The sequence below is a fragment of the Nyctereutes procyonoides genome, unplaced genomic scaffold (genome assembly GCF_905146905.1).
Source record: "Nyctereutes procyonoides isolate TBG_1078 unplaced genomic scaffold, NYPRO_anot_genome, whole genome shotgun sequence".
Taxonomy (NCBI): Eukaryota; Metazoa; Chordata; class Mammalia; order Carnivora; family Canidae; genus Nyctereutes; species Nyctereutes procyonoides.
In genome coordinates this window covers 3,949,823-3,977,054 of record NW_026575045.1, presented here as the reverse complement: position 1 = coordinate 3,977,054, position 27,232 = coordinate 3,949,823, and the positions used below count along the sequence as shown (strand labels likewise).

Sequence of the window (27,232 nt, the reverse complement as noted above, 5' to 3'; positions counted from 1 at the left end):
CTGTGAGTTGAAAAAATAATTTGGAGCTTTTGGTCTTTTTACAATAAAGCTTCTAATGTTTTCTTTTAGAAATTAGTCAGATATAAAAGTCAATATTTTGCTGTTCAGTTAACCAGCCTGGTTTAAGAAAAATAAAAAAGGAAAAAGATAAAGAAAAAAGAAACTGTTTCCAGGCAAAGAGCAGAGCACGTGGAAATAACATCCTCCATTCAACTCCATTCCCTCAAAAGCTCATGTGTAGGGTAAACACACACCTTCCGTATTCTATTTTTGAAATTACGTTGAGGAATATACAGACTCTTATCTGTAAAAAAAAAAAAAGCAACTTTTAAAACTTTAATTGATATAAAATGTTCCAAAATGCATGAACAGAGTAATTATTTTAAAAGTATATAAAAGCATTCATAATTTGTATGCATTTGCTCTAAAGTTTTATAATTATCAGTACATTTCAACTTCTCTGTATGAAAAGGGAACTGTCTCATATTAGTTTTGCACATACTTTATAACTTTTTAATAGTTTTGAAATTTACTCTTGTATATTTTTTCTTTTACTTTAAAAGCTATAATGATTAATCCTTATCCTCTACCAGAATATAAATTTAAAAATGATTCCATTAAAAGGAATAACTAAAATTCCTATTTCTTGAGTAATCTGTGCTTAGAAAAAAATGTTCATTCATGCATTTAATGGCAAATTGTAAGCTATTTTGTTCTTTCTGATAATTTCCTTTTTTTCACTTATCAAAGTGTATTGAGTGGCTGATGTGCAAAAGATGCTAGGAAGAACACAAAGAAAATAGAATGTTCTCCAGGTTCTCAAAAAGCTGAACATCCAGCGGGGAAGGAAGAAAATGTACATTAATTATAGCAAAGTGATTTGCTTACAAAACAAATACAGAGAAAGTTCTATGAGACTTCGGAGGAGAAAAACAACCTCAGTAAGCTCAGGAAGGCTTTATGTAGGGAGTGGCATATGAATGGCGTCTTAAGGAATGGTAGAAGTCGAGAACTTGTAGGGATGTCATTTTAGGCACTGGGAAGGATAAACAGAAAGCAGAGGTGTAGGTGTGGGTTGCTTGCCCTGTCTGGGTCCAATGTAAGTGCTTTTGGGGCAATAATGACAAATCAGATAGGGAAAAAGTGAACTAGTTCTAGGAAGTGGAGAGCTTTAAATTCAGGATAAAAGAATTTAGATTTTCTCTGTAGACAGTGGAGAATCCCTGAAGGAATCTTAAGAGGGGTGAGACATATTCTGATTTTTCTTTTGATGTTATTGATCTAAATCACAGATGAAGGGGTAGAGAGAGTACTGGGGTCAGAAGCTATCACGAGATAATAGACAAAACGTGAAACTTGGCCAAGGGCCATGGGACCAAAGGAAAAGTAGATGATAAGAGTGAGGTACTTAGTGAGGAAATAGTTGCAGGACCAATAGTTATACTAGTGAACATTTACTGAGGATGTAGTAGGGCTTTTTCTAGGCACTTTTTAATTATCTCACTTAATCTTCACCTCCTGAGAAGGTGCTATTGTTTTTTTTTATTTTTTTATTTTTTATGATAGTCACACAGAGAGAGAGAGAGAGAGAGAGAGGCAGAGACATAGGCAGAGGGATAAGCAGGCTCCATGTACCGGGAGCCCGACGTGGGATTCGATCCGGGGTCTCCAGGATCGCGCCCTGGGCCAAAAGCAGGCGCCAAACCGCTGCGCCACCCAGGGTTTCCTGAAGGTGCTATTGTTATTCCTTTTTTATAGAAGAGGAAACAGGTACAGAGAGGTGGAGTAATTTGCCCAGGGTCACACAGTTCAGTAACAGAGAACATAGGACTTAAGACTGTGAACATCTCAGCACTGCAACAACACTCTGGAACTCTTGATCTATACTGTGGATTTTGGAATTGGACAGTTAGAGAGAATGGTTTTGAACTTGGGTTTCTGCAGGGGTCATGTCATTTATGAAAACAAAGAAACCAGGTGAAGGACTAGATTTCATGAAGGTGAGATGATGTGTTCCAGTGTTTTTTTTTTTTTTTTTTTTTTTTTTTTTTTTTTATGATAGTCACAGAGAGAGAGAGAGGCATAGACATAGGCAGAGGGAGAAGTAGGCTCCATGCACCGGGAGCCCGACGTGGGATTCGATCCCGGGTCTCCAGGATCGCGCCCTGGGCCAAAGGCAGGCGCCAAACCGCTGCGCCACCCAGGCATCCCTCCAGTTTTCACTCAACAGTGCAATCACATTAAGAACAGATTGAAGGGTCAATGGTTATTATGCAGTATAGCTACAGATTGAGTGCAGGCTAATGTCTACAAAATGTGGTTTTAGAAAAATGTTATGCATTAATGTCAAGGTATCTAATGTTAAGATTCATTGATTCTTTGATCACAGCAATTTGTCCTGCTATATCATTAATATTGATGAATGCTTGAAGATGTGTTTGAATTTTTACAAATGTTTTTGAATTTGGTCTGATAGTTAATATTCTGAATTGACAGGTTTAAACTCACAAAACCTGGTTTTCTCGCTGAAGTTGGAACTCTGATTCACCAATTTATAATTGTTCTTCTCTCAATAAGCATTTGGTTCCTCCCGGAATCCCTGGTGCCTAGGACAGTCATTAGCATACACTAGGCATCCAGTAATGTTCCTTGAATTACCATAAATGGAACCTTCAATCTTAAATATATTTAATTTATATTATGCTTGATACTTGAGATATTTTAAAATAGCACTTTGTATGTCACTTTGAATTGCAGAGTTCTGGAATCAAAGAATCCTTTTGGAGATCTTCTCTTCTGAAGTGGTTTGATTTTTAGAGCTATGTATAAAGCAAATTTCTGATATTTTATTACCTGGAAAGGCTGGACAAGTTATAATGGCTACTGGGAAAATAATTTTTTAAAGGGAGGTAGGTGTTTTTTTATATTTTTCTGAAGCCAAAGGCTATTGAAACGGGAACAAGCTTAATAGATAAGTAAAATACAATGTAAAATTTAGACCGGAGACACCAAAAGAAAGGTAAGTTCTATGGCAACAGAGTTTTGTAGCTATTTGGTTGAATTCCAAAATAAAATTATTTATTCAACTAAGAATGAGTTATGTTAGAGGATGTGTAGCCTTAGGATGCTGCCTAGAATCACAATGAGATTAATATTTGCACTCACAGCATTTGAGAAACTGCCTATTTATCTCCTGTCCTTCTATCTCCTCCCCAGCCTGCCCCCATTCCCAAGGATGCTCCCACCACCATGCTTTAAAGCTTACTTACTTTTGATAATAGATGGAGAATCTTCCCCTGGGCCTTCCTAGCACTTGAAGCTAAACTAAAACCCAAAGAATAAGTAGAAAAATGTTAAGGCCCAATCACCTGACTTATTTTACATGGTAATATAATTTTTCTGGTTTGACCAATATTTATACTACATCATGAGTTTCTATGTTTGTCCCTCTATATCAATAAAGCAATGTCTTGGTTTAAAGTTTTTTTTTTAAGATTTTATTTATTTATTAATGGGAAAGAGAGAGAGAGAGAGAGAGAGAGAGAGAGAGAATGGCAGAGGGGGAAGCAAGAGCCCAGAACCCTGGGATCATGACCTGAGCCAAAGGCAGATGCTTTGCCGCTTAGCCCCCCAGGCACCCCGATCGCCTCAATCGATGTCTGGGTTTAAATTTAAATTACCCAGCATGTGGCTCGATTATGCCAGTTCTGTGATCTACAGCTGGGTGATGGAGATGCTGATCTGGTTCTAACACAGTGTTTGTGTGCGACCCTGGACAAATTGTTTAGTGTACCATTCACCTTTTTGGATTAACTAGATAATTAGACCATTCTTTGTTTCATAAAGGGAAAATGATGTATTAAAAAATTAAATAATTGAGTACAATCCAATGAACCAAGTTGGTGCTCCAACTTTGGGCATGCTGCTAATTTCCAGAGCTCTCTCCAAGGCAAATAGTGCCTTTACCAAAGCCCAGATGCAGGCATCCTGACATGTGAAGACGATGAGCCCCACTTCCTCCTGTCATCCCCGATTCTCTCCTCGAGTCTGTTGCCATGATAGCCACCGTTAGTCTCCAGCCAAGGCTCCTATGAAGGTGGCAGGAAGATGTTCACATGTGTAACGTCCTCCCTAGTATGTCCTTGTTCTCTTCAGGAAACACTGTTCCCCTCTGTCTGCCATTACTCACAGTTCAGTAAATCTTATCTTAAAACCTTTCACAAATACATATTTATACATTTATTTTCCCATACATTCTTTTGCTCCTTCCTTTTATTACTTAAGCAAAGTCTCAGAACACTTTTCCATTTCACTTGTGAGAAACAGTGTATCAGTCTTGTCTGAGAAGTATGAGAGAAAATTATTATGCTCCTCACTAAGGAAAAGAAAAGCTGCAACTTTTAAGGTTATATTCAACCCATTAAGAAATAGTGACACCCATCTCTAAAGTCCTCAAGACTGTTGGCTCAATTCAGAATTTCTGCAATTTCATGGTTTTAAAAGACGTAAACCTATTTATCTGTTATCACAAGCAGTCAAAATATACATGGAATACTATGATTTTTAAATTTATAAATTGTTTATAATTTCATAGTTTTAGTTTTCTCATGTGCAGTTATGACGTGGCAAATATGTTGTGTGCGATAAATGTAACATCTATACAAGTCAAGATAGCAGAAAAGAGGAAGTAAATGACTTTGGGGGACAATTCGGGGACACAGGGGTGGAGATCAGGCAAGTCATTACAAAGAAAAGGATGCCTGAGCTGGACTTTGTAGTTTGAATAAAGATTTTTTAGTAGGCTAAGTCAAAGAAAGACATTCAAAGCATCAGGCAAGGCTCAGAGGTAGGGCACCACTTGATGCATTTTGAGGAACAGGAAGTTGTTTAGCATTGCCAAGGCATGAATTGTTTGAGGGTTCTGAGACAAGGGTCAGATTTAAGAGAGAGAGGGAGAGAGAGAAAAGGAGATAGAGGGAAAGAGAGGGGAAGAGAAAGGGAGAAAGAGAGTTAGTGAGTGTGAGCATGAGATCACCATGTGTCTTGGTGCTTTTGTTTTTTTCCTTTTTTTTTTTTTTTTTTTTACAATCTTTCTACCATAAAACCCTGTACACTAATTGAACACAGCTTAAACCATCTCTTTCTAAAAATGAATGCATGCCAGATTTTTGGAACTATTTTCTAAGTGTTCCCGAGGCCCTCACCATCAGGCTATTCTGGATAGAAAGGCACAGAGCACCTGAGATGAGGAGGAGCTGCAGTATCAGAGACAAGATGAGAGGAAGTACAGGACAATTTGGAAGTGGGGCTGCATCCTATGGGCCCGTGCTGCTGCATCTGTGGATGAGAAGGTTTCATGCCCATGCCAGAAAGTGTGAACCCCTCATCTCCTTGAGAATATGAAGGCAGGGCAGGAAGAAGAGGAGGCAGAGGGCCTTTGAGCGGGTGTTGAAGTAGAATCTGCCTCCCCGCAGGCAAGATAAAGGGGGACAGCAGACCAGGGAGCAGCCTGTCTGGGCCCCAAAGGGGCTGCTGAGAGATTCCACAGAGAGTGAGGCAGTGGCCCAGGGATCAATCAAGAGTCCTCTAGTCAACTGTCCCTTTAAATGATAAGAAGTTACAGGAGTTCTATTTTATGTCTGTAGTGTTGCTTTTTCAAGAACTAGACCCCCCCACTGACATATAATATAACTAATAACAGAAATCTATCCCCAACACGTGCTAATGTCTGTTGAATTAGGCAGTTCTAGCAAAGGCATAATTTGAGATATGAATTTCAATTACTTAATTTACTAAAACAAACCAAGAGTGGTAATAGTTGTAGTGTCATAGTTAAGTTTTCTGTCCAGGTGGGTTTTTCCACTTTTCTTGCACTACTCACATGAAATACGGGACGGCTTTGGTGTTACCTCATTTCTTCTGACCAAGACCCATTTCCCGGGGCATCCGTCTCCTACTTGCCACATAAACCTCAGTCTTATTGGTTTTCTTTTGTACTCATTGTTTACTAGAGACCAACACTGTGTTTTTCCCTTCCTTTCAAATCTTTTTTTGTTCTCGGTCCCTTTCCACGAGGGAAGAGAGAGGTCACTTTTGGTCTATCTTTCCTGACTCGGCTCCCACCTCTCACCACCAATGGTATGTCAGGATTCCACTGCACAGGGCTGGCCAAGCCTTCAAATGCATAAACACTCATGCTCATATTTGTTCTTCTAAAGTGAGCGACCACTTTCTGAAATATCTACCAACACATTCCCTAAAGGAAAAGAGCACCGTGTGGCCAGTTATACTTTCTTAGTTTCTGGTTCTATCAGAACCTGTGACCCTAGGTGTCTTTGTGGTTGTGTTGCTGGCTGTCAGAGACATGGCAAGGTTCTCCGCAACTGTCCTAAACACAGTACATTCTTATAACATGACGAAGTCCCTATGAGTCATCATTTCCACATTTGTGAGGGAGTTGATTTTTCCTGGTGTCAATGGGGGAATCTGTATTATCTATCGGCTGTTGTGTCCAAAAGGGAAACCGAGGCAAGGAAGTTTGCCAACTTTCCCAGGACATATAGAGCTTCCAGGCCAACCCGGCCCTGGGAACATGACACACACCCTAGCCTCATAGTCAAAAATTGGAAAATGTGTTTTACTTTATAAAAAGCATTATAAGTAGCAGCCCAAGAAGAATATTGTCTCAGAACTCTGGTTTGTCAATAAGGAACTGTAGAGGTAGGACTGCCGTTAAAGAACATCCAGTTCGTCCCCACCTTTTTTGAGGACTGAAGTTCAGGGGATTTCACTTGTTTAAGCCTCTGAGCGATCAAGTGTGAGCTGAGCCCAGAGCCCAGGTTACTCGATCCCCAGTCTATTAATGCTCCTCCTACCACGTCCTTCTTAATTTTCAGATGCATTTCTACAATGAGCCAAGCATTCCTCGACCCCAGCCCTCGGACCCCGGGCTGCAGTTTGTAGACCTCCCTTCTCCCGGTTTTCCGCCTTGGGCTCTGCAAGGAAGGGACCCGCAGCCGTCGGCCTGCGCCCGGGCCACCTCTGCACCTCACGGCCGGTTTACCTGCGAAGCTGTGGAGAGCATCTTCGTTCTCCAGAAGGCCCCTCTGTCTGGTCGCCTGCAGCTCACTTCTGGATTTCCAAACCAGCTTTACCATCCTGATCATCTCGGGCAGGTCCCAGGGCAGCGGCCCCTGCTGGCACCCCCGGCGGCCGCGGGCCGGGGACCGCCGCGCACCTTCGGGGGCCGTGCCCCTCCTGGCCGGCTCCGCCGAGTGGAAATAGCGCCCTAGCACGGGCATCCTGCTCGGGGCCCCCGCCGCCGAGCCGCCGCCGCCGCCGCCGCCGCCGCCGGGGACCGGCTTCCCGGGCAGGCGGACGCTGCGCCCCGCGAAAGCCGCTCGCGCTCGGGAGAGGCAGGTCTCCTCCAGCCTGGCCCAGCCCGCCCGCCGCTCCGGGCCTCGGAAACCTGCGGGGCGGCGACGAGCGTGCCCGCGCGCCCTCCTGGGGGACGAGCCCTCGCCCCGCCGGCCTCTCGGGCACCGGCTGCGCGGCGCTTAATGAATCCCAGGCCGCGGGGGGACGGCGGCAGCGGGGACGGCCATCGCGGCTTTAGGACTTGCCTCTCCTCCGCGGACCCATCTGTGCTCGGTCCTCCTCGGGTGCCCGTCAAAGTTCGTCGAGCGGCTTGTCCAGCCCTTAGGATCCTGGGGCGAGGAAGCGGGGCTCCCCTCTGCCAGCCTCTCGCAGGGGTGCCCCGGGGCCGCTTCTCTGAGGGGGTCAGGTGAGGAGCCCCCCCCCCCCCCGCCCCCGGGGTGCAGGAAGCCTAGAAGGTTCCTGGGCTCCGGGCCCCGCGAGTCCCAGGGAGCTCTCGGAAAACGGGAAACCGAATACCAGCAGAACCAGCGTGCAGCTGCTGCGCTCTGGAAGGCCTGGCCGGGGGCCACCTCGCCTGTCCGCTGGGTCGGCCCCGGGACGGGCTGAGGCCGAAGGCTCCGCGGTGGACCCTGGCACCAGCGCTCACACTCACACCCCTCCTCCCGCGCCCCCCACCCCCTCTGCTGTCTTTCGCTTCTCTGCAAACCTAACTGGGCTTTGGCCTATTAGTCAAGTCCCTTTGTAACCTCAGCTGCCCTTCAGCTGGAGGGGAAATAACATTGAATCACATTCCAAAGCTGACTCTGAAAGACGTGAATCAGGGAAGCACCACGATCCTCCTGGGAACGTGCGGCGGGCTTGCGTCGTCTGCACACATCTTCTGGGACCGTTAAAAGCCCATTTCGCAGGAAAACCATGATCCTTTTAAAGGCCATGCGTGTGGGGGTGCATACCTGGCGCTGAACAGAAAGGAGAGAGTGTTGCCTGTCCACTGCACAGACACAGCGCCTGGACTTCATGTGTGGGCCACTGACTGCCGTGCCCTTGCCTGTGCGCGGTTCAGTCGAGGACAACCCCGCGCCCCGCAGTTGGGTCGCTCGGCTCAGAGGTGGAGACACCGACCCTGGAAGTCAGAACCCATTCAGCGAAAGGGGGTGCCCCCTGTAGCTTCTGTGAAAAGCCCCAGGCATAAATGAAAGTGGGGTGGTATTGTGTTTGGCACTTTTGTCAGCAAATTGGGTTTGTAGGAACAATTTGAACTCATGTGGATACAATTCATGTGGATAGCTCCTGTTTTCTTGGAGGCCATTGCAACAAGCCCAACCTTTTCTCCTCTTCAACATCTCTGCATTGCAAAGTGCTTTATTTTGCTTGGCATTTTGTTTTGCTGATGTACAATCTGTTGCTTCTGCTCTACATTCCTTGTGGGGCAGGTTTATCACACACTCATTTGATGTTTCATCAGGGGAGGGGATACTCTGGGAAAAGGAAAAAGACTGCCACAAGGTGTGTTTTCTTTTCATCGTCCTCACCTCATTTTTTACGAATTGAAACCAGTGAAGGCTACCGTAATTTTGTTGTTGTTATTATCATTCCTTGAAGCCTATGGTTAGTAAGTTTAGCCTTCCACACTGAGTTAAGTGGCTTTTCTCTTTTTCTGGATGGAAAAATACGCTGGTAAGTCTACTCTCTTTCCTAATAGGTGAAGAAGTGTCAACATCCTTTGAGGGTATCAAACAATAAAAGATGTTGAAGACACTACTGTTGGTGAATTTCATTATTGGAATATTGATCAAGCAGCTCCTCTTATAACAGCCAGCTATCCACTCAGCCCAGTTAGGGGATAATCAGTGATCCACTTATGAGAAAGATGCGTCTCTTTTTTGTTTTTTGAGCTTCCCTCTTTGTTAAGGGATGAAGGGATTTAAGCATCAGTGTGACACTTCCACCACTTTTGACAGCCCTTCCAGTTCTTATCTGGCACTTCTATCAGACTGGGGCATAAAGGCTCTCTAGATTTGAAATGATTTTATTTAATAAGCACATGTAGGCTGTTGCACTCCATTAGCATATTTCCTGAATAATGTCTTAAACTCACTCCTCAGTCACAAACTTCCTTGACATAACAACTGAAGAGTTTCCTAAGTGTTCGACTATTTTTATTTTTGTTCAGTTATTTTGCAATAGCACTTAACATCAGGATATCCTGACCCTTGGAACAAAGGGGTTAAGAACAAAGAAAACAAATATATGATATAATATGTCACAGACACTAATGTATTAAGAATACAACTCTTCATGGAACATTTCTTTAAGAATGACATTTTAAAAATCCAAGCATATAAATTTCCACTATATTCTCTGTATTGTTTTACAATATTTCCTTGAAAAAATATCTTAGAGAAGTTAACAAAATGTTGGATCATTGAACATGAATACTTCCTAGTGGAGATGAGTTAAGGCCAAGCAAACACCATCTCAAATTTTCATTCTCAAGAAGGAATCTACTTTGTTTGAAGATTTGAAAATGGAAAAGGTTGCAGAATTTTAAAAAAATTCTCTCCAATATGGGATTATCTCCATCCCAGGGTAGAAGTGCAAAAATACCACAAGAAAGGTCATTCTCATGGTATTTCTGTCTCACATAGAAACAGGAAGTACAGGAAATCTTGCGGGAAAGCTTGGCTCTGGAGATTTTTGGCTCAATTGTAGGCTCAAGACATTGGGATAAACTGACAAGATGCTGGTACTCAGACTAAAATTATGCCACATACATTCTCTAACAGGTGGTTTTGTTACATTTCATATCTAGTATAGGCTGTGATTTTATTGCTCCTTCAGGTAGTGACTTTGGAAGAGCATGCCTATAAACCTATGATTTTAACCTTCCTTAGTGAACATCATTTACTTGATATAGGACCCGTAGCCAGAAGTTCGGATCACTGGGGATGGGGAAAAGGGACTGGTGATAGGGTTCTGTATCCAATGGAGTCATGGAGCAAAGAGGTCTCATCTATGTGACTTTCAAGGATTCTTATGAATCCTAATATCTGGATTTATTGTGCTACAGAGAGGACATTTTAAACTTCCAAAATAATCTCATTTTTAATTTCAGGCATTGGGAGCCAACCTAACTTTCCATTAAAAGGCAAATAGGATAGTTCTTTTCTTGTGTAAAAGAGATGTAATGAGAACTAACCAAATCAAAGACAGTTTGTTCCAATGGATACCTAATTCTACCAAAAATACTTTGCTATGTGTTTGCAGCTATAAAGGAAAGAATTCGTAACCACAATATTAAAGTGTATGGCCAAGAACAAAGATTCAGAGACATAGTGATTTAAAACCTAGATTGTTTCTAGTGTTCTGGGGCTATGTAAAAGTCTTGTAGATTTGTGGGTGTTCTAGTCATTAAGCAGATAAGTCATTATTATATGTGATTTTTATTTTAAAAAAATATTTTATTTATTTATTCATGAGAGACACACACACACACACACACACAGAGAGAGAGAGAGAGAGAGAGAGGCAGAGACACAGGCAGAGGGAGAAGCAGGCTCCTCGCAGGGAGCCCGATGTGGGACTCGATCCCGGAACTGGGATCACGCTCTGAGCCAAAGGCAGATGCTCAACTGCTGAGCCATCCAGGCGTCCCTATATGTGATTTTTAAAAAGAGATATTAACAATATTAAATTTCTAAGCATTTTAAGAAATATGTATTTTAAAGATTTATTTATTTATTTGAGAGAGAGGGGGAGAGAGGGAGAAAGAGAATGCGTGCCTGCAAGTAGGGGAGGGGCAGAGGGAGAGGCTCTTTAACCGACTCCCTGTCATGACCTGAACCAAAATCAGGGGTCCCTAGTTTAAGGGAGTGAGCCATCCAGGTGCCCCAAGAAATATATTTTTAAACAGAAACTTGGACATATATACTTATTTTGATTTTTTATAATTTCGAATTTTTTAACAGATTTTCACAAAACTTCCTTTTAAAAGACATCTTCTCACTTAGATATTTTGGCAATACTTTATACACTTATTAAACCCCATTCTGCTTCTATCTTTAATTAATTAATGTATTTATTTGTTAATGAGAGACAGAGAGAGAGAGAGAGAGGCAGAGACACAGGCAAAGGGAGAAGTAGGCTCCCTGCAGGGATCCCGACGTGGGACTGGATCCCGGGTCTCCAGGATCAGGCCCTGGGCTGAAGGCGGCGCTACACCGCTGAGGCTCCCGGGCTGCCCTACCTCTATCTTTAAAGAAAAATTTCAAACTGTTGAGAGAGTTTATTAATTTTGTCCTGGCTTTCCTCTCCATCAGTTAAAATACAGATGTAAACACACACACACACACACACACATGCACACACACGTGCAAAACCACCTTGGTTTCACAAATGCAATTCAAATGGAGTTCAAAATGAGTGAGGAGGGAAAAACCAGGTCTTTCAACTTTGTTTAATATAGTCTAAGTAGAAGAAGCTCAAACAATTTACAGTGACCTTCAAAAGAAATAGAAATGTAATAACTTCAGCCTTAACTAATCTCAAGGAACGGTGCCAGCAAATAGGGAGAGAGACTTGGTCTGCAGACCAACCACATAAGGCAGCACACATCTCCACTGTCACATGGAAAGGGAGGAAGGAGAGTAGATGGGGCACGATGAGGTAGGAAAAATAGATTCACAGTTTGATTTCATAACAGGTGTTTAAACTACGACCAAGGCTTCTCTTATTCACTTTCCAGATATGTATTAATAATGAAAGAGAGAGCAGAAGGGAGAGCCTCTTGTCTAACCATTTTCAGACACCGGGGACCTGCCTGGCTTCCTCAACCCAGGTTCTGGTTTTCACTGTGAGTTACCACTTCTTCTGTTTCTTTGCTTTACACATTTAAAGAGAGAAAACAGGGTTTTAGCTAACATGAGATCTCTATCTTGGCTCTCAGACATCTTATTATTATTATCATTATTATTTTAAATTTTATTTATTTGTTTGAGAGAGAGTACGGGTGAGAGAGAGAGCACAAGCATCGAGAAGGGGTAGAGGGAGAAGCAGACTCCTTAGCAGCAGGGAGCCAGAGGCGGGACTCGATCCTAGGACCCTGGGATCATGACCTGAACTGAATGCAGATTTTTAATGCTTAACCGACTGAGCCACCCCGGAGCGTGGATCTCAGACATCTTAATTAATGCTAAGTTTACTGTCTCTGACAGTTAACCTACAACAAACTAGTCCAATAAGACAGAGGTTGAGAACATAATGGCAGGACTTGGTTTTCTCCACTTTGCTCCTCCTCCCTGCTGTTGAAAACCCATACATTTAAAAAGACATTATTTTGTAGTTACAACCCTCCCCCCCAAAAAAAAACACCTCAAAACAAATAAACAACTCCTCCATCCCTTGCTATTCTCTCCATTACTGAACACCTGTTGTTTTGCTGTGTGACAATGCTCCTCTGACTTAAACCTTTCTAGGATTTCAGAACTTATTTCCAATTGTGGAAGATTGTAAGTGGAGTATACTTTTCATAATTTCATATCCTAGTGCATCAACTTCTGAATAAATAGCTACAGCAATGGAATATCCAAAACAACAGCCTTCTTTTTTTTTTTTTTGAAAACATACACCCTCTTTATTAATTAAAAAACAACAGCCTTCTAAGACTACTTAGGGTTACACAAAGTATGTTTCGATCTCAACTCACCATTGAGCTTTGCCTCAAACTTAGTGACTTCTCCATAAATGGGTATGATGCCAATAACTACCTTACCTGTCACACTGGGATCTTGTAAAAGTAAAATAAGACTAACCCGTGAGTTAATTTAAAATTGTAATGGGCTATGAATTTTTTTTAAATGATTAGTTTTAAGCTATAAGATATTATAATTGACAATTTACCTAAACTCAAATTTTAGCCATGTTTTCCTGGGATTTATTAGAAAGCAGAAAAGTCAACCACCCAACTGTTGTGGTAGGTCCTACTTTGGAAATTTGTGTTCCCCAAGAGAATGCAGAAGCAGCGTAAATCAAAGGTGGGGAGGGGGTATCAGAGCACTGGACAGTGGTCCATTGGGAGAGGTAGTGAGGGATTTAATGTACAAAGGTGGGGTAAAGTAAGCAAAATGATTGAAGCGTGGATGAGAATAGATAAAGGACAAAATAAGTGGTAAAAAAGAAGTGTCTTCATAGAATAAATATTGTACCTGCCATCTGGAAGTGTTAAAACAGCCCATGAATCATACCTACAGTGTCAGCCTGCATCATTATTATTTAGTGCTCTGGTTAGTACTGTATAGGTTCTCTTGCTTGGGAATTTCAATTTCTGCCCATAATGACTAATAGTATATTTGATGTTCATGAGCTGTACAGCTCTGTCATATGCTGTGGTTGTGAACGTTTGTGTTTAAGCCTTCCACTGACCTCATTCCCCTACACTAACTCAAATGGGCCTCACATTTTTTGCTTGGGAGTCTGTATTCTCAAGCATTTTTACAAATTTTTTCAAGATTTTTTTTATTTATTTGAGAGAGGGAGAGAGAGAGAGAGAGAGAGAGAGAGAGAGAGAGAGAGAGAGACCATGAGTGTGGGGAAGGAGCAGAGAGAGGGGGAGAAGCAGGGAGCCGGAAGGGGAACTCAGTCTCAGGACCCCAATAACATGACCAGAGCCAAAAGCAGGTGCTTAACCAATTGAGCCATGCAGGTGCCCCTATAATTTTTTTTAAAAGATTTTATATATTTATTTTAGAGAGACAGAGGGAGAGAGAGAGAGAGAGTGAGTAGAGGAGAGGGAGAGAAAAACTCAAGCAGACTCTGTGCTGAGTGTGGAGCCCAACATGGGGCTCGATCTCACGACCCTGAGATCATAACCTGAGCTAAAACCAAGAGTCAGACACTCAACTAACTGTGACACCCAGGAGCCCCACATTTTTATAATTTTGATTGCTCCTTGCTAGTCTCCATTTAATTGATGTGCTTTTAAAAGAAGTGTAGTGTGTAAAACCAAATATAATGTTTAAAAAGTGGCCTAAGCAAAGTCAGAAATACATTTCTACATTTTTTTTTTTTTTTGCCAGTGGGAGCTATGAATTTTGGAAGCTCTCAAGAATTAGGCCAGGCTGAATAGACCTCAAGGAGGCTGGAGGACAGATGATCTAGACAGCCCTCAAAGAAATGCTGAGGAATGCCTGAGTGAGGTTTTTCTCTCTCTTAATATAATAATAACAATAAAAGCTAGACCACTAATAACACATAGAGAAATTATCAATATAACATAACATAAAAGGAAAACGAGAAGGTGGTAAAAAAAACAAAATCTTCTAACAGGAGCTTTTGGTTCCTTTGACATTCATTAACGCTTATGTTTATGGAGTTCGAAGTCAATTCAGAAGAAGGAAATTTCAACTACTACAGGTGTAGGGAGTATAATCTTACTGCCTCTTCAAAGTATTCTTTATTTTTTTCCCCTATCACTTATTACCTCCTGGTGGTTATGAATTACATAAAATATCTATGCCTGCAGGTGTCTCTCAGGTGCTATTGCAGAGCAATGCTTTTCAAGTGCTTAGTGTGCATACAAATCATCTGGAGATCCAATTAAGTGCAGTCTGGGCAGCTCTGGGTGGGAACCTAAGACTCTGCATTTGTATCAGACTCGCTGGGGTTGACAAAGCTGCTGGTGGTGGACCACACTCTCAGTCCCAAGGCTAGAGGGCTACCATGTAGCAGATACTTTCTGTCTCTTCCATATTAGTTATTTATGAAAGAATATGCAGCTGGAGTCCTAATCTTTACAGATACACATATTAGGACTCTTGAAAACAATCAATACTGGCTCAAGTCAAACACTCTTAATTGGAAATAAGCAACCAGAACCACAGTGTAAGAGCAGGACTGTGTCCAGTGACATTCATGACATTGAACAACTACTTGGCTTTTAAATTTTGTTTCATTCATTCATTTCTTTCCCCCTATGAATTAGCTATAAAAATATGGTTCAAGGTCGAGTATAAGCCACTGTGATGAATAATATATATGATGGACTCTTAACTTCAAAGCAAATGGCTACTTTTGAAGATCTTTTCTCACCAAATGTGAAACAAAATCTGCTTAGGCCAATTTTGCCATTCTTCCTTCTTTTCAATATTTTGTTGGTCTCCTATTGCTATGTTCAGAATAATCAGAATATGCAGGAAAGTCATCGGGTGTTTGATCTCCATCATTAGCGATACTCTCACCAAGACCTGCTCCTTCATTTGACTTATTAGACATCTATGTAAAGTGGTCTTTGGATGAAGCCTGGTAATCTTTCCCACTGTGATATTCCAGGCACAAGTGAATGGTGGCCAGATGATTCCACTAAGCAAAGATGGAAAAAAAGAAAGTAGGCATTCACAGCACTACAGCCATGGTGCTGCTGACTCAGAGAAATAGACTGCAATGTCACAACCACAGCAAAACACAAAACACAAGAGATAAATAAGATAAACTCTGCAACAGGCTGCACTATTTATCAGGTATCGCTCAGAATTTATGCAGCTCCAGGCATGATATTTGTGGGAAAGTGGTGCCAGAGTCAAGAGGCATGTGAAATCAACTGGAAGACAAGGGTAATCAAGAGCACGAGGCTAGAACACCACCACTTCTACGTAATTAAAAATTTGTACAGTTAAAAAAATTGTACAGTTAACTAAATAAGAACACTTAGAATAAATGAAAGCATCTGCTGGTAATTGGAAACACAGTTTGGTGGTTTTGTTTTGTTTTGTTTTTCCATTGTCTTTCCTTCTTCTTTCTCAGGCTAAGTGCTTTGCTATGGTTATGAGCACCTATATTTCCTGTTGTTCCCAGGGAGTAACTGAAAAAAACAGGGAAGAGAAAGATGGAAGATAGTAGATTAAAACTAATATATATCATGGTTATTATTTTAGATGATCTGGGACCCTGTCTTCCTCTGCATTGGAAGGAGAATCAAGGTAAGGTGAGGCCACTTAGTAGATAGCATACAGACCGTGTGTAAGGCATTCGCTGTATAGAACAATACGGGCATTCTCTCCCGCCCCTCCCCTCTTGATATGTAGCATTGCTGGAAGAATAATAGCGGCACCATTATCGAGGAAAGAAAGTCTAGCACCCTAGAATATCTGAAACATTGATGTATGGATCAGGTCTTCATCATGAAAAGATTCTTTAAGAGTTTCCTTTGGGCAACTTTCTTTCCCAGCCCACATTCAAATGCTGACTACATTTGCTTCTTCTATTCCATACATTATCTAAAATGATTGCATATCCTTCTGCCCATAGCATATGGTTACTAACCGGTCTCATCCTATTTTCTTATCTGAACCCTTGAGTCCTCTTACTCTCTTCTCCATGACCACCTTCCTGAATGCATTCCACAGTCTGATAATGAGACTTCTTGCATTCTTTGTTCTCCAATCCACCATTGCTTTTGAGGTTAATGTTTTGTTGCCTCTTTTAAGTGCAAGGTAAAATATGCTTAACTTTGACTTGTGTATGTTCACATACCTTGCTACTCTTACATCTGTGTATTTTGATTAGCATATAAGGGGTCAACTCCAGAATCACCTTTTAGTAAATGCCTTTTCAATGCTGTTATTACTTTTTTTCTGCTTTCAGACTTTGAGGAATCAATTGATTTGAGCTACTATTAAAATGTGTTTTTCAAACCTCTCATTAACCATTAAAAAAAAAAACTCAGTGAAGTCTTATTTATCTTTAATGGTTGCAGCATTGTGAATTGGACGTATTTTATGATCTTGTCATTTTCAAATATGTAACAAATGAAAAGCGATGAAAATATTAATATTAATCTGACACAATGTGAATTATTACTTATACATATAGTCCAAATCCCTATATGGGCCATTTAATGCTTTCAAAAATAGGTTCCCTGCTCACTTAGTTCTGTAAACTCACTGAGCTTACATTTGACACACAAAATTTCTGTGAAAATTATACTGTTGTCCAGACATGCCAGAGGTGCTGTTATATTTTGTATGGTAAGTAGAATATTGGCCTCCCAATGATATCTACTTCTTAATGCCTAGAACCTGTGAATATGTTAGGTTACATGGCAGAAAGGAATAAAGGTAGCTGATGCAATGACTATGTCAGCCAATGCTGACATTAATTAAAATAGGGAAACACTTCTGGATTATCAGACAGGCCCAGTAAAACCACAAGGGTCCCTAAATGTGAAAGAGGGAAGCAGGAGGGTCAGTGTCACAGTGGTGAGATATAAGACTCACTGGGCATTGATGGCTTTGAAGACAGAAAGGAGCCCTCTAGAAAAGTAATGAGCGCAGCTTCTTTTTTTCCTTAAAAAAAAAAGGCAAACACCAGATTCCCCCTTGGAGCCTCCAGAAGGTTATGAAGACCTGTGGACACCTTCATTTTGGCCCAGTGAGACCCATTCCAAACTTTTCATCTTCAAAACTGTAAGAAACATATGTTGTTTTAAGCCACTAAATGTGTGGTAATTTGTTACAGGAACCTTAGGAAACAAATACATCGTCGCTCACTTTGTTGGGAAAGACTTTTCCATTCATCAGCGTCAGAAAAAGTCTCCTTTTCCTTATGAAAGCTTTGTGCTCCACTTCAGATCACCTCTCTGTTTAAACAAAGCAGGCACCTCTTAACCATTTTATTGATCTGCAAGATAACTTCATTTGTATCACTATTTGCCTCTGATGCTCTGTCTTGTCTTGCAATTTAGACAGAAGGGACCATTATTTCATACTTTGTGACATACAGTCCTCGTGATATACTCTTCATTTATCTATTGATTCATTCAGGGCATTTATCCGAGTGGTTCTCAATGTACTGAGTGCCCCATGCTAAGTGATTGATATATACAAACTTGGATCCTATACTTAAAAATTAATTACAAATTTAAGGGAGAAACAGATACACATATGACTATAAAGCACAATGAATTGTAGGGCTACAATGTAAATGTGGACACAACAGTCACAATTTGTGTTTGTTATTAGAATGATGTCGAACAAGTATTTTCAGTACGTTTTTTCCATATCTTGACAGTGAAGACAAGGTGTAGGAATCTACATAAAACTTTAAAAAATTGTGAACTATATTATACAGAGTTTGTATCTAGCCAGGAAAACATGAGTGGTTGGTTATATTTTTGCTGATTATTTTTTATTTGCTGATAGAATTTTCAGAAGTTTAGCTGTAATGATTTTAACATTTCAAGAATAATTTTACTACTTTTCTCTGGTGAGTTGATATCATGTTGCTAGCAAATGGTAGCTTAATGGTAGTTCTTATTCTAAGAGAGCAAAGAAAGACAAATCACTCAGCGTTAGGGTTTTAAGGGACTTTAGAAACAAATTAACAATTTCAATTAGATTATGTCTTAGCTTCAGTTGCTATAGTAAAATACCACAGACTGGGTGGCTTAAACAACATAAATTTATTTCTCAAAGCCCTGAAGTCTAGAAGTCTGAAATCATGGTCAAGTTCTGGTGAGGGTCCTCGTCCTGGGACTGCTGTTTACTGTACTCTCATAGAAGAGAGAGATGTCACCTTTCTCGAGTCTTTTCTTATAAGGACACTAATCCCATTCATAAGGGATTACTCTCATGACATAGATACCTCCCCCAGGCCCTATCTCCTAATACCATTCTACTGAATTAGGGTTTTAACATATGAATTTTGGCAAGACACAAACATTCAGTCCATAGCAGATCATTTTCTAGTTTTACCAATCATGAAGCATTACCCAGATACCTTAAGCCCTGGATTCCCACAGACCTGAGCACAGCCATTTCCTCTGAGTGCTTATGGACTTGGTCACAGTACTAAGCATTTAAGTGAAATGCCTTATTTTCTCCTTATGAGAACCCAGATGTGGTAGGTACTATCATGAACCTCTCCCCCCCTCCCCATGGAAGTAATTTGCTCAAAATTCATCTGCTATCAAGCTTTAGAAGGATGATTTGAACCACAGCAGGCTGATTATAGAGCACTCCCTCTTAACACTGTGCTATACTACCTGTGTGGCTAAGGTATGGGATAAAGCAGTAGGAACTCTGTTTGATTCATAGACTGTAACTATGTCTGGCTCTATCACAATAAACACTTAAGTGAAGAAAGACAGAAGGAAAGAAAAAATAATTATGACCCCTGCACCTATTTCTATAGCTATTCTTCATGGCAGGTTTACATCTTGTGTTCTGCAAGCCATATTCACTGCCATGCGGTCATGACTGTCACTGTCAGGTTGGGCTTTCTTTAGATCTCTGCTACACCTGTGTCCAGGAAGTGCTGAAGAAAGTCCTGCTTCCTCAGTATGACCAGGGAGAAAGAACATAATGCACATGAACATTTTTAAAAATTTAGATGAATGTTCCTCCCAAAATGGGGTGGTTTCTTCAAATCAAACCCTACACTACTAAAGTAACTCTATTCCTTATGAAAAGTGACTTGATTTACCCCTTGTGATTGCCATTTGCCATGCACTGGAACTATCTGGGAGTAGTGATGAAAGACAATCAGAGGAGTTTCTATGTTGTTTAAACATAACTGCAGCAGAACTAGAGAATGATGATGTGGAATTGGTGAATGGAGTCCACTAGATTTATCCAAGGCCGGAGAGATATTTCCCTTTGGGGGCTATTTAGCAAGGCTTCTTCCAGTATCACTATGCCAGCTGCATCTGTGTTTGCTAGACAGCTTGGCCAGAAAATGGGGAGGGAGGAAGGAGCCTTAAGTGTTTCCGAGTGTTAAGGAAATAACTTGGGTCACTTTTTGCATGGATGATGATACATGTGGGAAATTCAAAGCTGGTCCAGCTGATTTCTATCCTGGAGTACTGGACCAGGGAGGAAGCTGAGGACAGCCATGTTTCCAGCAGACCAGGGATCTTCTGTTTTCTGCCTCAGTTCCTTTCCTTAGCTTCACTTCCACATGGTAAATGTGGTTATTTAGTCATTTATATTCACAGTCCTTCTGCTAGGAAATGTAAGCCTATAAACTTCACATCATCTTTACATAGCACCTTCTTTTTTTAAAAAAATTTGTTTTTATTGAAGTTCAATTTGTCAGCATATAGTATAACACCCGGTGCTCATCCCATCAAGTGCCCTCCTCAGTGCCCGTCATCCAGTTGCTCCATCACCCCACCTACCTCCCCTTCCACCACCCTTTGTTTCCCAGAGTTAGGAGTCTCTCATGGTTTGTCTCCCTCTCTAATTTTTCTCACTCAGTTCCTCTCCTTTCCCTTATAATCCCTTTCACTATTTCTTACATTCCCCATATAAATAAAACTATATGATGATTGTCCTTTTCCGATTAACTTACTTCACTCAGCATAACACCCTCCAGTTCCATCCACATTGAAGCAAATGGTGGGTATTTGTTGTTTCTAATGGCTGAGTAATATTCCATTGTATACATAGACCACATCTTCTTTATCCATTCATCTTTCGATGGGCACCGGGGCTCCTTCCACAGTTTGGCTATTGTGGACATTGCTGCTAGAAACATCGGGGTGCAGGTGTCCCGGCGTTTCACTGCATCTGTATCTTTGGGGTAAATCCCCAACAGTGCAATTGCTGGGTCGTAGGGCAGGTCTATTTTTAACTCTTTGAGGAACCCCCACACAGTTTTCCAGAGTGACTACACCAGCTTGCATTCCCCCAATAGTGCAAGAGGGTTCCCCTTTCTCCACATCCTCTCCAACATTTGTTGTTTTCTGTTTTGTTAATTTTTGCCATTCTCACTGGTCTGAGGTGGTATCTCATTGTGGTTTTGTTTTGTATTTCCCTGATAGCAAGTGATGCGGAGCATTTTCTCATGTGCTTGTTGGCCATGTTTATGTCTTCTTTGGTGAAATGTATGTTCATGTCTTCTGCCCATTTCATGATTGGGTTTTCTGTTTTTTGGGTGTTGAGTTTAATAAGTTCTTTATAGATCTTGGATACTAGCCATTTTTCTGATACGTCATTTACAAATATCTTCTCCCATTCGGTAGGTTGTCTTTTAGTTTTGTTGACTGTTTCTTTTGCTGCGCAGAAGATTTTTATCCTGGTTAAGTCCTAATAGTTCATTTTTGCTTTTGTTTCTCTTGCCTTCATGGATGTATCTTGCAAGAAGTTGCTGTGGCCAAGTTCAAAAAGGGTGTTGCCTGTGTTCTCCTCTAGGATTTTGATGTGTTCTTGTCTCACATTTAGATCTTTATCCATTTTGAGTTTATCTTTGTGTATGGTGTAAGAGAGTGGTCTAGTTTCATTCTTCTGCACATGGATGTCCAATTTTCCCAGCACCATTTGTTGAAGAGACTGTCCTTTTTCCGTGGATATCCTTTTTCTGCTTTGTCAAATATCAGTTGACCGTAGAGTTGAGTGCCCATTTCGCACCTTCTTTTATAAAAGCATTGCAAAGTGACAGAAGGGCTTGGCTCTTCAGAAACATTCCAAAAAAAAAGAAAGTATGAACCCTGGGCAAATCATTCTGACCTTCAGGATGCTCAACTACTTTCAGTATTCCCCCTTTTCTGGACCCAGTAATAATTAACAAATTCATTCACTTATTTGGAAAAAAAACAGTAAATACTCCAAATCTTTGCCTGATTAAATTCAATTAAATCTAATTATTCCATGTCTTTTTACACATTATAATTGATGTCTTATTTTATCTAGCATTTGCCTCTAGGTCAATTTTTCATGTAAAATTTGCTTTTAATGTTTATGACACATTAGGTCATAGGAGTACAGGTGTTTATTTCTTTGATAGCTTCCTTAGAGTGCCTCCCAAAGTGGTCTTGATCCCAATGAATGCTGAAATAGCACTGTTGTTTCTGTGGAAAAATATGGAGAACGTTCTGTGTGGGACAGCCACAGCATTTTTGGGAAACCTCAGAAAGGATACTTCGTGTTGCAAAATCAAGTACTCTTTTTGACCTAAACTATATATTGGTTTTCTTGAAATTACCTCAGGGTTAGAACTTTCACCCCATTAACATGGTTAGTAAAGTCATGTTTTCCTTCAAGAACACAAATGTATAAATAAAAGGGATGGGTTATAGAGGCACTTGAGTGGCTCAGTTAGTTAAACATCTGACTCTTGATTTTGGCTCAGGTCATGATCTCAGGGTTGTGAGATCGAGCTCTGATTCAGGCTCTGTGCTGGGCATAGAGCCTGCTTAAGATTCTCTCTCTCCCTCTGCTCCTCTACCCTCCACTCATGTGCTCTCTCTCTCTCTCTAAAAAAAAAAAAAAAAAAAGAAAGAAAGAGAAGAAGATGTGTTATATAAAAATACTTGAGATTTCACTTAAGATTCCCCTAATTGTTGCATCTTTCTCATCTCTAAACTATTCGCCAAATGTGCCACTATATTTGTTTTCTTCAAGTTGCCATTTCTTGGGAGTTTTCCTTTGGAACCTTTGAAGACAGAGTTTTCAGAAACTAAACAAAATAGCCTCTATTCTCCAATAGAACCAGGGTGTTGGAAAGATTAGACTGAGTTTTTGTGTCAATTGAGAGGCTTAAATGAAAATATTTATGGAAAGTATATAGAACAAGGCCAGGCACAAAGTTGGCACTCCACAAAAGCCAGATATTATCATTTCCTTCAAATTATCTGCTCTCTTCTCTGTGGTCCTGGCACCAGTAAGCCCTGGTGCCATCAAGAAACCCAGAACGTAATATATGAAGAAAAAAAGATAGAAGAGGTAAAGTAAGGAAAAATAGAGATTATGTGTTTAGTGTGGAGCAGTCAATGAGATAGGGGGAAAAGAAGATAAAGATAAAAAAAATAAAAGAAAAAACTTACAGGTTTTCACTAGCAATGATCTTAAAGGATACTCCAACACCTTGGAGGTTATGGGCACTGGGCCCTTCATTTTAATATTGGTCTGCTGGGGGATCCCTGGGTGGCTCAGCGGTTTAGCGCCTGCCTTTGGCCCAGGGCGCGATCCTGGAGTCCCGGGATCGAGTCCCACATCGGGCTCCCGGCATGGAGCCTGCTTCTCCCTCTTCCTGTGTCTCTGCCTCTCTCTCTCTTTAAAAAGAAAAAAAAAAGAAGAAGAAAAAATATTGGTCTGCTATCATTTTATCCTTCATGTTCTAACTTCTAGTATGTGTTTCAGATCATCTAGAAGATTCTTCAGATCTAATTCTATAAAATGGGTTAAAATAAATGTTTTTAGTTTGATCTGTATAGATAGCCATTCTTTCTTCACTCTCCATCAAAGGAGTTAGTTACTAAATTATCAAAGTTACTGTAGTTACTGAATTATCAAAGACTTTCTTGGCAAGGCATTGTCACCTATAAGTCAGTCCCTTAGGACATTGTAAGAAGCATGTCCTTGGCTGGTAGATAGATAAAACACTCTGGAAATTCCTTTACCTATTTAGGCCTTAGGAACATCATTAAGGCCATTAAAGTAGCACTTTTCTTTTTTTAAAAAAAAGATTTTATTTATCCAGGAGAGACACAGAGAAGCAGAGACACCGGCAGAGGGAGAAGCAGGCTCCACACAGGGACCCCAATGTGGTACTTGATCCTGGGTGGGACCCCAGGATCATGCCCTGAGCCAAAGGCAGACACTCAAATGCTGAGCCACCCAGACGTCCCAAAGTAGCACTTTTCTAAATGATATCCTCATGGCCTGAAAAAAAATGAAGCAATTTCAAAATCTTCTATTAATTTTTTTTTTTTTTTTGCCATGAGATGGTGCCCATAATGAAAGAACTCTGAGATTTCTTATGAGAGTGTGACCCTAGGTGACAAAGTTTTTCTAGGTGGTCTCAGAGCCACAAGACTTCATTCCTCTTGTGCTTGTCAATAGCCAAGACAGGAAAGTAAATTTGACAGTGCTGAATAATATTTATTAAGCACCTTCCACAGAAGGCAGCCCTCATCTAGGCATGACGCGAAGCATTGAACAAGTCAGATTTTACATTCCAGTAAGAAGAGCCAGAAAGTAAATACACAAGCACACAAATACATTAACAAGAAGATATTCAGTGGTTATGTGCTACCATAAACAAAAATTAACTAATTAATTAATTAATATGGAAAAATTTGTTTTCTGGGAATTAATTTCTGAATCGTATAAACAATGACATTCTTGCAAGGCACACTGTATACTAGAAGAATATAGGCTACATAGTCCTAGACTGTCCTTAACTTTATTCTTCTTACTTGGTTGAGCACTTTATTCCCAGAGAATCATTTATTAACCTCAGAAGTAAGTCAATTTAAGAATAATACTTTGTATTTCTGTAGTATTTACTTCTATGATTGTATTTGAAAGAACACTTAGTAAGATATATAAAGACTTCATGAAGTGGACGCAAGCAGAGACTAGAGGCTATATTTTTGTAAAAATAGAGACTAAGATGAGTGGGTGGCCATGAAGCATTTCTGGGTCTACCGAGGGAAGGGGGAAACCCAGGCATGTGCCACTGAAGGTGAGAGATGCTTGGTCACAAAAATCAGTTAATAGGCTAAGTCCTAAATGATCAGTGAAATAGAATCACCAACATTTTTTTTATAATGAGAATGTTTTTCTTTTTTTAAAGATTTTATTTATTTACTTATTTATTTATTTGAGAGAGAGAAAGAAAGTGGGAGAGAGAGCACGAGCATGAGCAGGAGCAGGGGGGGGAGGCAGAGGGAGAAAGGGAGAAGCAGACTCTCCACTGGGTAGGAATCTGATGTGGGGCTTGATCCCAGGACCCCAGGATCATGACGTGAGCTGAAGGCAGACGCTTAACTGACTGAGCCACCCAGGCACCCTGGAGTGTTTTTCAATATATATATTTTTAAAGTATGGAAATATCTTAAGAAACATCAGAACTTTATTGGACTTATTTAAGGCAATTTAGGATTTCATACTGTTTTGTTTTGAAGGCACCATGTCCTTTTCGTTGCTTAGAGTATTCAAAGGTTTTCATTTGACTCAATAGCATGATAGTCCAGATTCATGCCAAGAGATGGCCTTCTTTTTCTGACTGGATTGGATTCAAGATTATTTGTGATGATGAGGAATTAATTGTAGTTAGTCAAGTTGACCATAATGCTCATATGCTAAGTCCATACTCATGCTAAGCATGATATCTCCATGCTTGTCCAATACCACTTAGGAGAAGGACCTAAAGTCTTCAGGTGAAGAATATGGTCCCAGAAAGATCACATATTGATCCCATCTGTATGGAGCTACCGTGAAAGAAGACTACATAATACGAGTCTGAGACTAAATAGAGAATGTGCAGAAGTGATGCTCTCAATGAAGAAACAGGTGAAAGAAAAATCAGTCCTTATCTCAAATGCTGTTTTGTCTCATTTATGGGTTTCCCAAGGATTCTGGGGGTGGGAGTGTGTCTCCCTGACTTATGTTGGATTCAGTGATCTGCAATGTGGGGCTGAATATATTCTGTCTCACCAGTCATGCTGAGATTGGGATTCCTCTGGTGATCAAATGATTTGTCCCAAATGATCAAGATGTCTGAAGAGTTACAGATAAGAGTCAAAAGATAACTGTGCCTTTCAAAATCTCAGGTCACTGTTTAATACCACTGAAAGTTTAACTCCCGATAGTATCCATCATAGTCCTTAACCACCTAGTGTAATGGAAGTAACGTAAAGATGTTGAAATGTAACAGGTTCAGCAAAAAATGCCTAGGGTAAGAATGTTTAGGAGTTTGTGTATTTCCAGAAAATGTATTCATTTTCTTTCTGACTACATTTTATGTTAAAATATTAGTGGTGAGATTAAAAGTTACCAACTCCTTCTTTTTTTTTTCCAACTCCTTCTTAAGCCATGCAAGAACTCATTTACCATGCTAGTCAGAGGTGTTTGTATATTGCCTGATGTAAGACTTGATCACAACTTTGATCACACAATTCAAAAATTTATATAAGATGCAAGAGTGTCCAGTAAAGCTGAAGATTAAAGTTTGTGTTAAGTTTTCTGAGTTAATGATGAAAAAATTAATTTTGTCATAGCCCTCTAACTAATACTGTCATCAGAGGAGGTGTATTTAATCTTTACTGGTATTTCCTATTTAAGCCCCTGACCTTAAAAAAATATATTTGGATGAAATTTTTTTAAAATATTTTATTTATTTATTTATTTATTTATTTATTTATTTATTTATTTGAGAAAGAGTGAGAGACAGCAAGCACAAGCAGGAGGGAGAGGGAGAGGAAGAAGTAGGCTTCTTGCTGAGTGTAGAGGCTGATCCTAGGGCCCTGATATCTTGCCTGATTGGAAGGCAGCCACTTGAACTGAGCCACCCAGGTACCTTAAAATTTGTTTTTTTAGAATATGAAATATGTGATACATTTCTGTTCTACTTTAACAATTTAATAATTTAAATGACTTTATGATAAATATCAATTATACTTCAAGGACTTTTTTGGTGTTTTCAGGTCGTTTGCTCCTATGATAAATGGCTCGGGCTATTATGGTTTTTAAAAGTTTTGGGTCAACACTTGACAGGTTTTTAGAAGTCATTTTTATTGTTTTTAAGATGATTGGCTATAGTAACTTGTCCCCCACCTTCAGTTCTTTTGCTTTAAACCATCTTAGAGGCTGCGAAACCAGCTGGTTTAGTGTCTTGTAAATAAGGAGGATTATAGTTAGCTACTGATAATTTCTCTTAGAATGCATAGATGAGAATTCAGGTACTTTGCCTTTTATTTCCAGAGGTCTTTTTGGCTTACTTCTGGTTTCTCTGTTCTGTTCCAGAGATGGTTAAATTTGCCCTAGGCCTTCCTGCCCAATATTCCAGTAGCTGTGGCGTGGTTCTAGTGGAGAGGCCAGGAGCTCTGGAGCAGATTTCAGCTGCAATTCTGGCTCTGTCA

At 40.5% G+C, this 27,232-nt stretch overlaps 1 protein-coding gene across 4 annotated transcripts in view; it reads right to left on the bottom strand.

Moving 5' to 3' along the window:
- The window catches only part of PDE7B (phosphodiesterase 7B), a 312,799-nt gene that overhangs the window by 133,826 nt on the left and 151,741 nt on the right, over nt 1-27,232 (bottom strand). The window contains exon 1 of one of the 4 annotated variants that reach the window (XM_055324722.1): nt 7,064-7,531. The exons of the other annotated variants lie outside the window; for them this stretch is intronic. Within the exon in view, the coding sequence (XP_055180697.1) occupies nt 7,064-7,301 (238 nt within the window). The 5' untranslated portion in view covers nt 7,302-7,531. Of the gene's footprint in view, nt 1-7,063; nt 7,532-27,232 lie in introns of those variants that run through there. 4 annotated transcript variants of the gene reach the window in all.